This window comes from Gekko japonicus, unplaced genomic scaffold (genome assembly GCF_001447785.1).
Source record: "Gekko japonicus isolate JY-2015 unplaced genomic scaffold, Gekko_japonicus_V1.1 scaffold2374, whole genome shotgun sequence".
Taxonomy (NCBI): Eukaryota; Metazoa; Chordata; class Lepidosauria; order Squamata; family Gekkonidae; genus Gekko; species Gekko japonicus.
Window position 1 is genome coordinate 262,826 of NW_015168116.1, and position 12,113 is coordinate 274,938.

General features: G+C 54.6%; 1 protein-coding gene across 1 annotated transcript in view; it reads left to right on the forward strand.

The window, feature by feature from the left end:
* The window catches only part of GPC2 (glypican 2), a 16,598-nt gene extending 6,638 nt beyond the window's left edge, over positions 1-9,960 (forward strand). The window contains exons 6-10 of the mRNA XM_015414865.1: positions 1,637-1,767; positions 4,232-4,372; positions 4,962-5,098; positions 7,960-8,135; positions 9,695-9,960. Coding sequence (XP_015270351.1) covers positions 1,637-1,767; positions 4,232-4,372; positions 4,962-5,098; positions 7,960-8,135; positions 9,695-9,960 — 851 coding nt within the window. The remainder of the gene's footprint in view (positions 1-1,636; positions 1,768-4,231; positions 4,373-4,961; positions 5,099-7,959; positions 8,136-9,694) is intronic.
* The last annotated feature ends 2,153 nt before the right edge of the window (positions 9,961-12,113 follow it).

A 12,113-nucleotide genomic window follows, 5' to 3' on the forward strand; every position in this document is an offset into this window, starting at 1 on the left:
CTGGACAGTAGAGCTGAAAGGCGGGCGGCCGGGACCGTTGGGGGCGGGGTGTGTGGCCTTATGACACACTTCCGGTGATGGCAGGGGGTGTGGCATATGCTAATGAGTTATGCTAATGAGTTCCCCTAGCTCTTTTTCTACAAAACGACCCCTGAGGGGCAGTATCAATTTGCGTGGGGAGCTGGTGTGGGTTGGGCGGGGGAGACGAAAGGTCCAGCTTCTCTGCTGGGGCCATAGCACTCATTCCACTCACCACGGTGCCCCAGCCTAGCCGGAAAGGACGGGGGGGAGGGGCACTGCATAGAAGAAGAAGCGATTGGATTTATATCCTGCCCTTCACTACCCAAGGGAGTCTCAGAGTGGCTTACAAACTCCTCCCCTCCCCCTCCCCATCACAGACAGACACCCTGTGAGGTAGGCGAGGTTGAGAGAACTCTGACAGAAACTGCTCTTTTTCAAGAACAGCTGTGCCAGAACCAGGGCCGGCTCGCTCACTAGGTGAACTAGTCATTCATCTAGAGCGTGCCGGCCCTTAGGGGCACCAAACTGCACCCCCCGCCAAAAGCCCCCCCTGCCAAAAGCCTCCTCCTCTTCCTCGCCTCCCTTCCCCCGAGCGCTGCCGCCACCGCCAGTCAGATGAAAGGCGAGCAGCATCGATCTGCCTGCCAGCAGGGGAGTCTCGCCGCGCTGCGCTGTCTGGAGTGGGCAGGCCAAGGAAGGAGGAGGCAGCAGCGGTTCCACGTGGGAGGCCCATGACTGCCGGCCACAACTAGCAAGCCGCAGCGGAGCTGGAGGCAACCTGCCCCTGCCCCCGAAAGAGGCACAGTGGCTCCCCAGCCCAACCCAGCCGGCGGCAAGGCTGCGTGAGGGAAGGGAGTGTGCTGGTGTGTCAAGCCTGGCAGGCCGGGTCCATGGGGGGGGGGAAGTGGGAACTCCGTGAGCGGAGGCCCTGGGGTGAGGTCAGGTCACCTCCAGCTCTGCTGTGGCTTGCTAGTTGCAGCCTGCAGTTGCGGGCCGCCTCCTCCTCCTCCTTTCTTGGCCCTCCCGCTCCAGATGGCGAGACTCCCCCATTGGCAGGCAGATCGATGGTCTTTAGAGGGACTCTGGCTGGCCCTTATGGCAAATAGGATGCCGGTCTCTGTGGACCTTCGGACTGACCCAGAAATTTTATGGGTTTTTTTTTTAATCTCAGTGTGAAATCCTGCACTGTAAAAGAGGAGGGGGTGTCAGTTCCTTTGGAATAAGTAGGGAAGCACTCTGTATGTGCTTCAAGATGCTGTTGCCTTGTGTTTTTAATTCTTCCTAAAATGCATTTATTTTTGAAAATTGGTGGGCGCACGGGGGGGGGGGCGCCAGAAGGGAAACTCGCCTAGGGTGCAAAATAACCTGGGGCCGACCCAGGCCAGAAATAGGGCTTGCCCCAAGGTCATCCAGCCCGGTGCAAGTGGAGGAGTGGGGTATCAAACCCGGTTCTCCCAGATTAGAGTCAGCGCACTTAACCACAACACCAGACTGGCTCTCATAGGCTTCTTGGTGGGAAGCTGTGGACTCTTGGCTTGGGGGCATCAGGGGAGGGGAGCAGGTGCAAGAGGCCCCCTTTCCCCATGTCATCCTGCCCTGCTACTCTTTCTTTAAGATGCGATGACCCAGCTGGCGGAACGCCTTGGAGGACCCTTCAACTTTGAGCTGGCCGCTGACTCCATTGGCGTGAAAATATCAGAGGGCATCATGTATCTGCAGGAGCACGGTGTACAGACATCAGCCAAGGTGGGTGCAGGGGTGGGAGGTGGGGTGGAAGACACTCCTCAGGCTTGCAGGATCACTCTGCCTTTGTCCCACCAGATGGTGGCCTCTTTCCACCCTGTGCCTGAGGCTCTTCCCTTAAAGCCACAGTTGGAGGCCGAGAATAGGGAGGGCGTGGCCTGGAGAGGCCAGAGGGTCCTGCCCTGTAGTCGTGTGCCTGTGGCCTGGCTGGGCTGGGCTGGGCGGGGGGGAAGCAGTCCAGTTCCCTGCATTTTGCTGCAAGAATCACAGTGTTCATTAAGAAACCTGGTGGTGGAAAGTGCCATCCAGTCACAGCCGACTTACGGTGACCTCTTGGGATTTTCCTGTAGAAATGGGAACTAGAACATTCAAAGATGACAAAACATTGTAGACAGTATAACGGCGAATAACAGCAATACAAGGTCCTGGTATAGTTCCATTGTTTCCACAAGAATTCTTCAGTCACTGTGAAACATAAATATGAAAGCAAAACATTCAGTGAAATACAATGGGTATCCTGTAGATGCTTACAACACTAAAAAGCAAGACACTCTGCAATGCAGTGACTCGCCTATTACAGTGAGAATGAATCAATGTTGAATGAAACAGTGTAAAAAACACTCTAAAAGCCTCCCGAGGGAATGATCTGTGGTGATAATCCCCCGGTCTCCCGTCCAGGATAATAAACTGCAAAAATTTAAGAGATAACAGATAAGGAGCACAGTGGAGCACACCATATAGTTTGAATGTAGTATATTTATCAGTGCTAAGAAAAGTATTGTCAAGGCCATTCCTTTAATCCAAGGGAACGGCCTCTAAAAGGCATTCAGTCACAGGGCGAGAATGCCAACGAAGCCAGAACAAAGTTATGACTGAAGATAAATCAAATCAGCATAATGCCCCAAGTTAGAACAGCACATTAGGCTGCACTTGGTCACATGAGCAGTAAGTCACGGCATCACCCCCCAATAGTCTGACAGCACAAGAGTTAAAAAATCACTATCATCAAGAAGGAACGCTGGGAGTTTGGTGCTTCTGGTTTCAGTCTCTCCCCCCACTCCGTTGTCCCTTCTTGTCTTTGTCCTCCAGCTTCCCAGAGCTGACAGATCAGGCTAGCCTGGTCCCCCCCACCCCCCACCCCCGGTCAGAGCGGAGCAACTTTCCAAACTACATTTAGAGCAAAGAGAATGACCACAGTAGTTCTGGCCAGTGTGTGAGAAAGAATGCTGGACTCGAGTGGCCGCGGGTTTGATCTGGCAGGGCTCTTCTTATGTACACGATGCACGATCTTTTGCTGTCTGCATTCACATATGATGTAACTTCTGTATTGTTTAATATGCTGTGTGGATACTCATGCTTTGTTTCAGTTTGTTCCCGATATTTACTTAGTTTTATTTTCAGTGATTCTAGTCCCATCACATTGCTTACTTGATGTCCCATCCTTTTGATTGTATCAGTGAGAAAGGCAGGCTAGAGAGAACATATATAAATAAATATAATAAAAATGAATAAATATAAGCATCTAATGTTCAACACTACATCTTGTGGTAGGGAGTTCCACAAATTAATTATAAGTTGTGTGAAAGAGTCAGGTTTTTTTGTCTGTTCTCGTCAGATCCTGGAAGCTAAGCAGGGTCAGCTCTGGTCGGTACTTGGATTTGTATGGGAGACGCCCAAGAAAGACCAAGGTCGCAACTCAGAGGCAGGCGATGGCAAAGCCACCCCTGAACGCCTCTTGCCTTGGGAACCCCGTGAGGGGTTGCTGTAAGTCAGCTCTAGCCACCCCCACCAGATTCACTGCCGCCGCCCCCCCCGGGGGGTCTAGTGTTCTAGGAGAGGAAGGCCAGATTCTCTCTCTCCGCTTTCCCCATCCCGCACCTCCTTCCACAGAGCTGTCTTGCAGCCCATCAGCCACACTGGGAAGCCGCACATTCCTCGGACCACCTTTGCTGGGAAGGGGCTGGACCTCCGGGATCTTTTTGCTTGCTCTTATATGACCGTGTTGGGACTCCTGGTGAATCAGGCTGAGCTGGGGCCGGCTGCCTCAGCACCTGCTTGCCCCCTGTGGCCAGCCAGGTGCCCCTCCCCCAGAGCCACAAGCTAGATGTGCTTCAGTGGCCTCCTTTGCGGCTGTTACTGCATCTGCTTGAACCCGGGGGGCACCCCCACCAGGCCCGCCTGCCTTCCTATCTGTGTAGGAGTATGCAGACACCCCCTGCCAGGTGTTTTCTACCCATAGGGGGGCACGGGGCACAGAGACCTAATGATTTCTGCCTCCGAGGGCCTGTTTTGAGCGCCCCCCGTGCATTTCCAGGAGACCCAGTTGGCACCCGTGCTTTCTTTCCAGCTGGTCTGGCACAGGCTTGCGAGGGCAAGAGCCGTTTCATTCCAAGGGTGATCTCAGGGTGGCTAGAAGGTCTGTGTGGACCTGCCTTAACTATAAGTTCTGGCCTCTCTCCCTGTGGAGGTCTTCCAGAGCTGTGGTAGCCCCCGCCCAACCCCCGCCCGCTCCCGACGTGCCCCCCGTGAAGAGACCAAGCGACGGTTCCGCACCTACTCCCCTGAGGAGAAGCCCACCACTGCGGCAGGAACCAACCTGGATCGGCTGGTAGGTACCCATCGGCTGCCGCTGCCCGTGGAAGCCCCCTTTGGCATCTGAGAAAGCAGCGCTCTTTCCAGAGGAGAGCAGGGGAGCTGCAGGGCGAAAATCCAGAGAGCTCGGAGGGAGGTCACTGAGCCCCCGCCAGGACAGGCATTTTGCTTGTGTGAATGTCCTGACTGAGGAACCCGGATCGGTGGGCTGGAAGAAGGTCCCTCCTGGCCAGGCTGGCTTCGGAGCCTCCCTGGCGGTGGCACAGGCTGGCGAGCAAAGAGGGTCCTGGCCGGTGGTGAAGGGTTAGGGTTGGACTTGGGGGCGGGGGGCCCTGGGCCGGTAGTTCTGTGAAGGAGGCAGCCCATGCCCCCAGTCCCCGGAGCAGAATGGCCAGCGACGTCAGCCTTACAGCCCGGGACTCGGGGTGGGGGTGGGCAGCACAGCCTCCCCAGGAGCGGAGCAGAAGCTCTGGGGCATGCAGATGGAGGGAGGCGTTTCGGCCAAAGGGTGGGGCCCCGTCTGGGTCCTGATGTGGGACTTGGAGGGAGGGGGTGGGGCTGCCTGGGGAGGCAGGCCTGCGTGTGAGTGGCGCTTCCATCCCCAGATCTCAGACGTGAAGGAGAAACTCCGCCTCATGCGCCGCTTCTGGGTGATGCTGCCACACACCCTCTGCAGTGACGAGAAGGTGGCGGCAGATGTGACCAATGAAGACCTGTGCTGGAACGGGCAGGCTCGGGGCAGGTATGGCTGGGGGAGGCTGGGGGGGGGCGAAGAGTTGGTTTTTTATGGCTGGGTTAGCCGGTGAGGCAACTTGTTGGCCGCCCCAGAGCTGGGTGAGCCTCTCCTTCTTCCAGCCCACTTGGGCATGGCTCATCTGCCTGCAGGCAGGGCGCCTAGCCAGAGGGCCCAGGTTGCCGGCCACAGCACTGGCCCAGGGTCTGTTCCCCCTTGATGGAGAGCTGAGCACGGCCTGTGCCTTGTGGACACACGTAGGCCCTCTCTCAGCAGCGCTGGCACGAAGGGGCAGCTCCTTTCTCTTCTCGGCTGTCCAGCCTCGCTTCTGCAGGGGTCACAGGAGAAAGCAGGCTTCCCTCCTCTGCTCTAACTACCTTATTGTGTTGTGGGTTGACCGCGTGGCTAGGCCCACTCAGCTCCAATAACATGGTGCACGCTTGACTCTTACACAACTAAGACAAAGACAAACAGCCAGGAGGCCAACTATATACATATCCAGGGGACACCCCTGGATCCCATTGGGAGGTTCGAACTTCCCTCCCCGTTTCTATTGGCTCCCCGTTGGAGAGACCAAGAGACCAGTTCCCATTGTCCACCCAGGGTCAAGCCCTGGGTACTCGCTGGCCCCTGGTGGCGGCCAGCGGACACAACATACCTGAAGAGTTTACTGTGGGGAGGTCTTGCTTCTCTGAAATGCCATTCAGTGTGCCCAGAGAAGGAACAGGGCTGGGGGGCCGGGACCCGTTACTTTCACCTGCGTGGCATATGAGAGGCAAGGGGCTCCCAGGCCCCGGAACCGAAGGGCAGTGGCAGCTGAGCCCGGAACCAAAGGCACAGCCTGTGCGTGCAGCCAGGCCAGGTGGAGAGCAGCAGTATCGTGGCTGGCGGGGGAAGTTCCTCAGCCATGCTGGCTGGTGACAGCCTCACCGCAGAGTGTTCTGGGATCAGCGGCCGCGGGGATCGTCACCACCGTTGCCTGCGTGAGGTGGTGGGTGGAGGGGGTCCCAGCCGTTGAGCCCTGGGCTGCCCGGGAACCTTCCTTGGGACTCCTGTTTCCCGCCAGGAGAGTGTGTGGCTCCTTTGGGTTTGGTGGGGGCTGTTTGCACGTGGAGACGGTCCATTCATCTACCCATCCATTCGTTTGAGCTGTACCCTGCCCTCCCCGCAAAGCAGGCTCAGGGCAGCTCACAGTCAATACATAAATAACAATTAAAATCCACATAAAACCGTCAAAAACAGTTCAAGTTATAACTAATACGAATTCATAAAGTGCTGGTGATGATTCATTAGTTGTTTGAGATGGCTGACTTCAAGCGTATACACAGAGGTCTAACCATCATTCTGCTCATGGTCTTCCTGATACAAGGGCAGCACCGGCTAGATGTCAAAACCAAGGGCCAGGACTCTCTAGTGGTGGAAGAGCTCCGTCTTGCAGGCCCTGCGGAACTGCAAGAGATCCCGCAGGGCCCTGATCTCCTCCAGGAGCTCATTCCACCAGTATGCGTAGCACTTGTCGCTCCTGTGAGTGAAGAGGCATTTGCAGTGGCTGTGTAGTATCCACCCAGTACCTTCCCTGTGTTTCCCTTGCCTCGGAGCTGGGGCCCCCCCCAGCCACCGTTTCCTCCTGCTCCACTGGAGGGCTTTAAAAATATTTCTTGAATCCCTGGGCTGCTATAGTGTTGCAAGACTCCATTGCCTCCAGCTGCTCATTCCCAGCTTTCCTCCCTTGTTTTCTTTTTTAGGAAGGCTGCCTCCAGCCCTTTTGGTTGTTTCCTCTTATATCTCCACAACAGCAGTAAGTGCTAGGGCCTGGTTTTTAAAAAGAAAAGAGATTTAAGGTGGAAACAAGTGGAACCTGGCAATAGACGCCTGTAAGTCATGTGGCACCATTCCCAGTTTCTTTTCAGAAGGCCTCTGGAAGCCTTCTGGTGAGTCGGGGAGATGGCAGCCATGGGGGTGGGGCAAGGGAAGTGAGACCGGCATGGATAGAAGCGACCGGAGTGCATCCCTTCCGATCTAGAGAGTTCTCAAAGGTGGTTTATTTATTTGCAATTCAACCACAGCTTTTCCAAGAAGACCTTGCCAAACCGGGTTTGTGAAAGTTCTCAGCAAAGTCAGGGGAAGACACAGAAGCAGGGCTGGCAGAGGGCAGAGGGCTGCTCCCAAAAATAACGCTGCTGCTAAAGGCAGCCAAGATGGACAGAAACATCCGGTGTGGAGATGGTCAAGGTCGGGTGCTGCTGACCATTAATTTTTGTCATGACTCAGGACTCAAAAGTTTCTTCTTAATTGTACTTCCTTTTGAGCGCAGACTAAACATAATGACTGGGGGCATTTTTAAAGAAAACAACATGGACCATTTTATGTATGGACCCGAGTATGTATTTTATTTTATTAGAAGTGTCTCTAATTTCAGAATCTTTCCCCCAGCTGCCCTGTGAGGCAGGAGCGGAGCTCTGGACCATTTGCATCTTTCTCTTGGGAGCGCAAAATTACTTCTCCTAGCCTGCGGAGAGAGGAGGAATCATTGTTAATATTTATGTAAAGAAAAGGTGCTTTGGGTCACTTTTAAAAAATAGATCTTGGAATGTGAGATGTAAGATTGTATGCCGTTCAACAAGGAACAAATAACTGGCAACAGACACTTGAATTCTGCTTTATAGCAGAGTCCAAATGCCAGAGTGTCTTCCTCTCACTTTCCTAGTAAAGATAAATTTGCTAGTGATACTTGTGGACATGTGATGCCACAGATGGGTCATTAGTATATTTTCATGGAGGGTTGATCAGGCTTGTCTTCTGATCAATATTTGCACCTCTTCCCCCCCCCCCCCGGTGTTTGACTGCTATTTGTCTCTGGGGTGACGCAGGTATCTCCCAGATGTGACAGGCGATGGGTTGGTGAACCAGATCAACAATCCGGAGGTGGAGGTGGACATTTCGCAGCCTGACCTACCCACCCGGCAGCATCTCCTGGCCCTGCGCAGTGCCACCTCTCACCTGGTAGGGGCCTGCAATGGGCAAGACGTGGACTTCCAAGATGCAGGTGAGTCTCCACCTCTGCAAAGGCATTTATGTCTCCTCCAGCTCCCCGGGCGGGCAGGGTGTGGCGGATTCTTCCACCAGGGCAAAACAGAACTGGGGCAGCTTTGTACTTCTGAGTTAGAATTATGCCTGGCTGGAGGAGAAGACACCACTGCTGCTGGCAGGATGTCAGTGCTAGAGACGGCTGGGTCAAATTGGGAAGGGGGAATCAGCTCCTGTCTGGCCTTCTGGACTCCTGGGAGCCCCCGTGGCTGCCTGGCTCACTGGAATGCCCCGGGCTTCCTAGCCCCACCCCATCTAGCCAGCAGCACCCAACCAAGCCCAGCCAGGATGCCCAGGAGAAAAGGCCTGGTGCGTGGGGGCATCACGCTTGCTGCAAAGTGCCTTCACCCAAAGAAGAGAGGGGGCATTCTTCCCAGGTAAATGAACGGCTGCCCTCTTGCTCCCCCCCCCCAATCCCTTTTGTAGGCTGTGGCAGAACGTTCCTACTCTGGCCTGTAGGCCCTCCTGGGGGTTCCCAACTCCCTGGAAGGGTTTTTCCTTTTACTCTTGAGTAGCTGCTACCACCACCTGGTTAATTTAGGGATTTCCCATTTGGAGGATCAGGACCCCCCACCCCCTCTTCTCAGTTCTGAGGCCTTTCCTCTGTGTCTCCTGCTTGCCCGATGCCTGGCTACCACAGGGACAGTTTAATACTTTGGTTGCCCTTGGAGGAATAGCCACCTGCCAACCCCATTGGAGACCCTTTTAAAATAGTGTGTCCAAAACAGTGGAGGTCTATATTGTGTAGAGAACCACTCCCAGCATCAACAGTTTAAATGTCTACAAGCATAATTTTAGCACAATGCCAGATCTGAACAAGAAGACAAAAGAAATTGGTGAAAATGCACATCCTCTGTCCCTTCTCTATATGTGCCCTAGGTGATGGTAAAACCTAAGACAGGCTCTTTAGCTTAGCTAGTTACAGGCCTCTACAAAGTTGCCATTACCTCAAAGCATCCTTCAGGCTGACCAAATGATAAGTGGCCGCGTGCTCAGAGGAGAGTCTCTGTGTGTCCTCTCAGGAAAGCAGCATCTCAAAGAAAGAGACCACCTTCTTCTTGCAAGGAGACTTTATTGTGTCTGTTTTCCCCTCCCACTTGACCCGGTCAGGCTAGGTCAGAGAAGCATTTCCTCCACCCCCTTCCTGGAGAATGTTCCTGGAGACTATCTAGCATTCTAGTCTCCCAAATCTATTACTTGCTTGGAGAAAGGGGGTGAACTGACCCATCCCATTGTCTCTCTTGCTAGATCTATTAGCATATCTTAAGAGATGCATCTGGAAGGTGATGGGCTAATTTCCTCCCCTCTCCTGCTTGTTCTTAGCTCAGAGAGAAAAAATGGTTAAAATGCACAGTGAAGCCCTGCTCCCAGAAGACGCCCAGGCCAGAATTGCTTCTTCCTGGGATGGCTGTTCAAAGTGCCCAGGTGGCCCAGGGAGGGGTTGGGAAGGGGCTGAGTTTCTGTTCAACCCCCAATACTGATGCTTTTCTCCCCTCCCCCTCCCATTTTCTCTTCTAGATGAGGACGGGGGCAGTGGGTCGGGTGCAGGCTACCATGAAGATCGACCAGCCCCAGGGGCAGGGAGAGGGGTTGTGGGGGGAGTCTCGTCGGGCTCACACCCTCCTGCTGACACCCACTCTCCCCATTCCGGAAAGGGCTCCTCTTCCTCATCCCAGCACAGCCAGAGCAGTGGGGCCCGGCCCACGCCCCCCTCTGAGGATGCTTTGCCTGCTCGGGCCGCCCTGGCCCTCCTGTGTCTGCTGGCCCTCCTGGGTGGATGGTGACCCACAGATGTTTGGCTGATTTCTGATGGTGTTAGCCTCTTCCATCAGGAGGGGACTATCCCTCTCCATCGGCTGCTCATGGGGAAGTTGTGTGTGGCAGCTTCCTCTCCTCCGGGGGTGGGGAGGATTCAGTTCAGGGCAATGGAAATGAAAGGGACCACCGATGGGGACGTTTTGATTGTTCTCGCTTCCTAGGGTCTATCCGGGAGCTAGAGAAAAGTTTCAAGGTTGGGGTGTTTTGCCCCCCTAGAGCAAGAAATTATTTTCAGGGACGTGTGTGAGGTGGAGGGGGGGGCTTTCACTTTTTTAATACAATGAGCTTTTTTCCTTTTTTTTTTTTTTTTTGCCAGGAAGGGTCGTCTCAATTATTTAATTTAGTGTGTGGTGGTGGTGGGGGTCAGTGTGTCAGCTGCCGGGTCTTCCACCTGTGAGGGTCCTCCACGGAGTCTGACGGGAAATGCTGGCTGCTCTCACAGGCGCTAGCAGAGACTCCTTAGAGGGTGGGGCAGGGAGGGGGCTGATAGATTTCTGAGGCTCAGGTGTGACATAGCTGGAGATGTTTGGACAGGAAACCAGCTCAACATGGTTGCCAACTCTGGCTTGGGAAACTCCTGGAGATTGGGGGGCGCAGACTGGGGGAAATGGACTCTGGGGTGGGGAGGGGATTCATCAGGGACGGGATACCACAAAGCCTGCCGCCCAAAGGCACTGTTCCCTCTAGGCAAACCATATCTGTAGTCTGGAGATCAGTGGTAATTCTGGGAGATCTCTGGGCCCCACCTGGAGGTTGGCAACATTCCCCCTCCCCAGACTGGCTGCTGCTTATTTCCATATGAAAGATGTTGTGTCTGCAGCAGCCTTTTCAGCACAAGGAAGGAGGGAGGAATCTCTGAGGGGCCTTTTCTTCCAAAACAATGAACCTGCTTTCTCAGCAGTGCTGCTTTCTGGATTTCCCCCTTAAGCTGTGGAATAAAATGTTTAATTTATTGATTTATTAATTTCAGATTGTTTCCTTGAATTTGGGGAGGGAGGGAAGGGGGAGAACAGAAAAGACCCTGCCCTCTCCTCACTTTGCTTTCTTCGGGAACAGTGGGAGTCCCAAGTGCCTTCAGAGTCCAGCTGGGAATGTGGCTGTGCTTGGCTTGGTGGCAGAGAGCGTCCCTCCACGGGAAGGATGCTGTGAGTCTTCATGTTCCAGCAGCTGCTCTGCAGGATGAGGAAGGAACTCCACTAGTGTCTCTTGTGGCTACCTCTCCCCAGGCCCGTAGCCGGGATTTTTTTTAGTTTGGGGGCCTTTAACTTTCTTAAAGGGGGGGCACTGGCTAATCAAATTAAAGGAATACCCAGGTCCTTCCCTGCCTCTGCCACCACTTGGGGGCCCTGGGCTGGGTGGGAAGTCAGGGGGCCTTGCCAGTGAGTCAGGGGGCCTAGCCCCAAGATGCCCCACTGCAGCTACGGGCCTGCCTCCCCCTGAGACTGGGAAGGGCTTGACCCTTGTATTTGAGAGAAGAGCAGGGGTCAGCTGCAGCTGTGGCCAGCTTGACTGTGGGGATCTTCTCCCCCCCCATCCCAGCCTAAAATGGAGGGAGAGCCATCTCAGAAACAGGATAACAAATAAATCAATGGGGCTGTGAGAGGGGTTCATCTGATCTCCCTCTTGGGAGGAGAATAGGAGGACCTCCACCCCTGGCTTGCTGGCTGAAGGCTTAGTATGTGAACCCACACACACACACACACACGAATCAGACCCCCCCCCCCAGTCCATCAAGGTCAGTCTTGTCTACTCAAGATTAGCAGTGGCTCTCCAGGTCTCAGGTTAGAGGTCATTCGTGTCACTTAAGAGCTGATCCTGTTCTGGGGACCTTCTGCATGCTAAGCTGGTGGTCTGCCTCTTACCCTGCTGGCTTGGGCAGCCAGGATCCTCTCAGGCTGCTTGGGGCCTGGACCTCATGGCTCAGAAGCCAAAGAGGGGAGTGTGGAGGCCCCTCCTGCAATCAAGTCCTTTTAGCAGTGGGGGATGGTGCAGCCTGAAGAGGCAGATGTTGGGGCTTTTCTGGTCAAAAGAAAAGGGCCCAGCCTGGAAGCCGCAAGCTCTGCCTTGTTGGAGCTCAGCTGGTGCTGGGAGACCCTCTCCTCCCTCCCTCCCTCCCTCC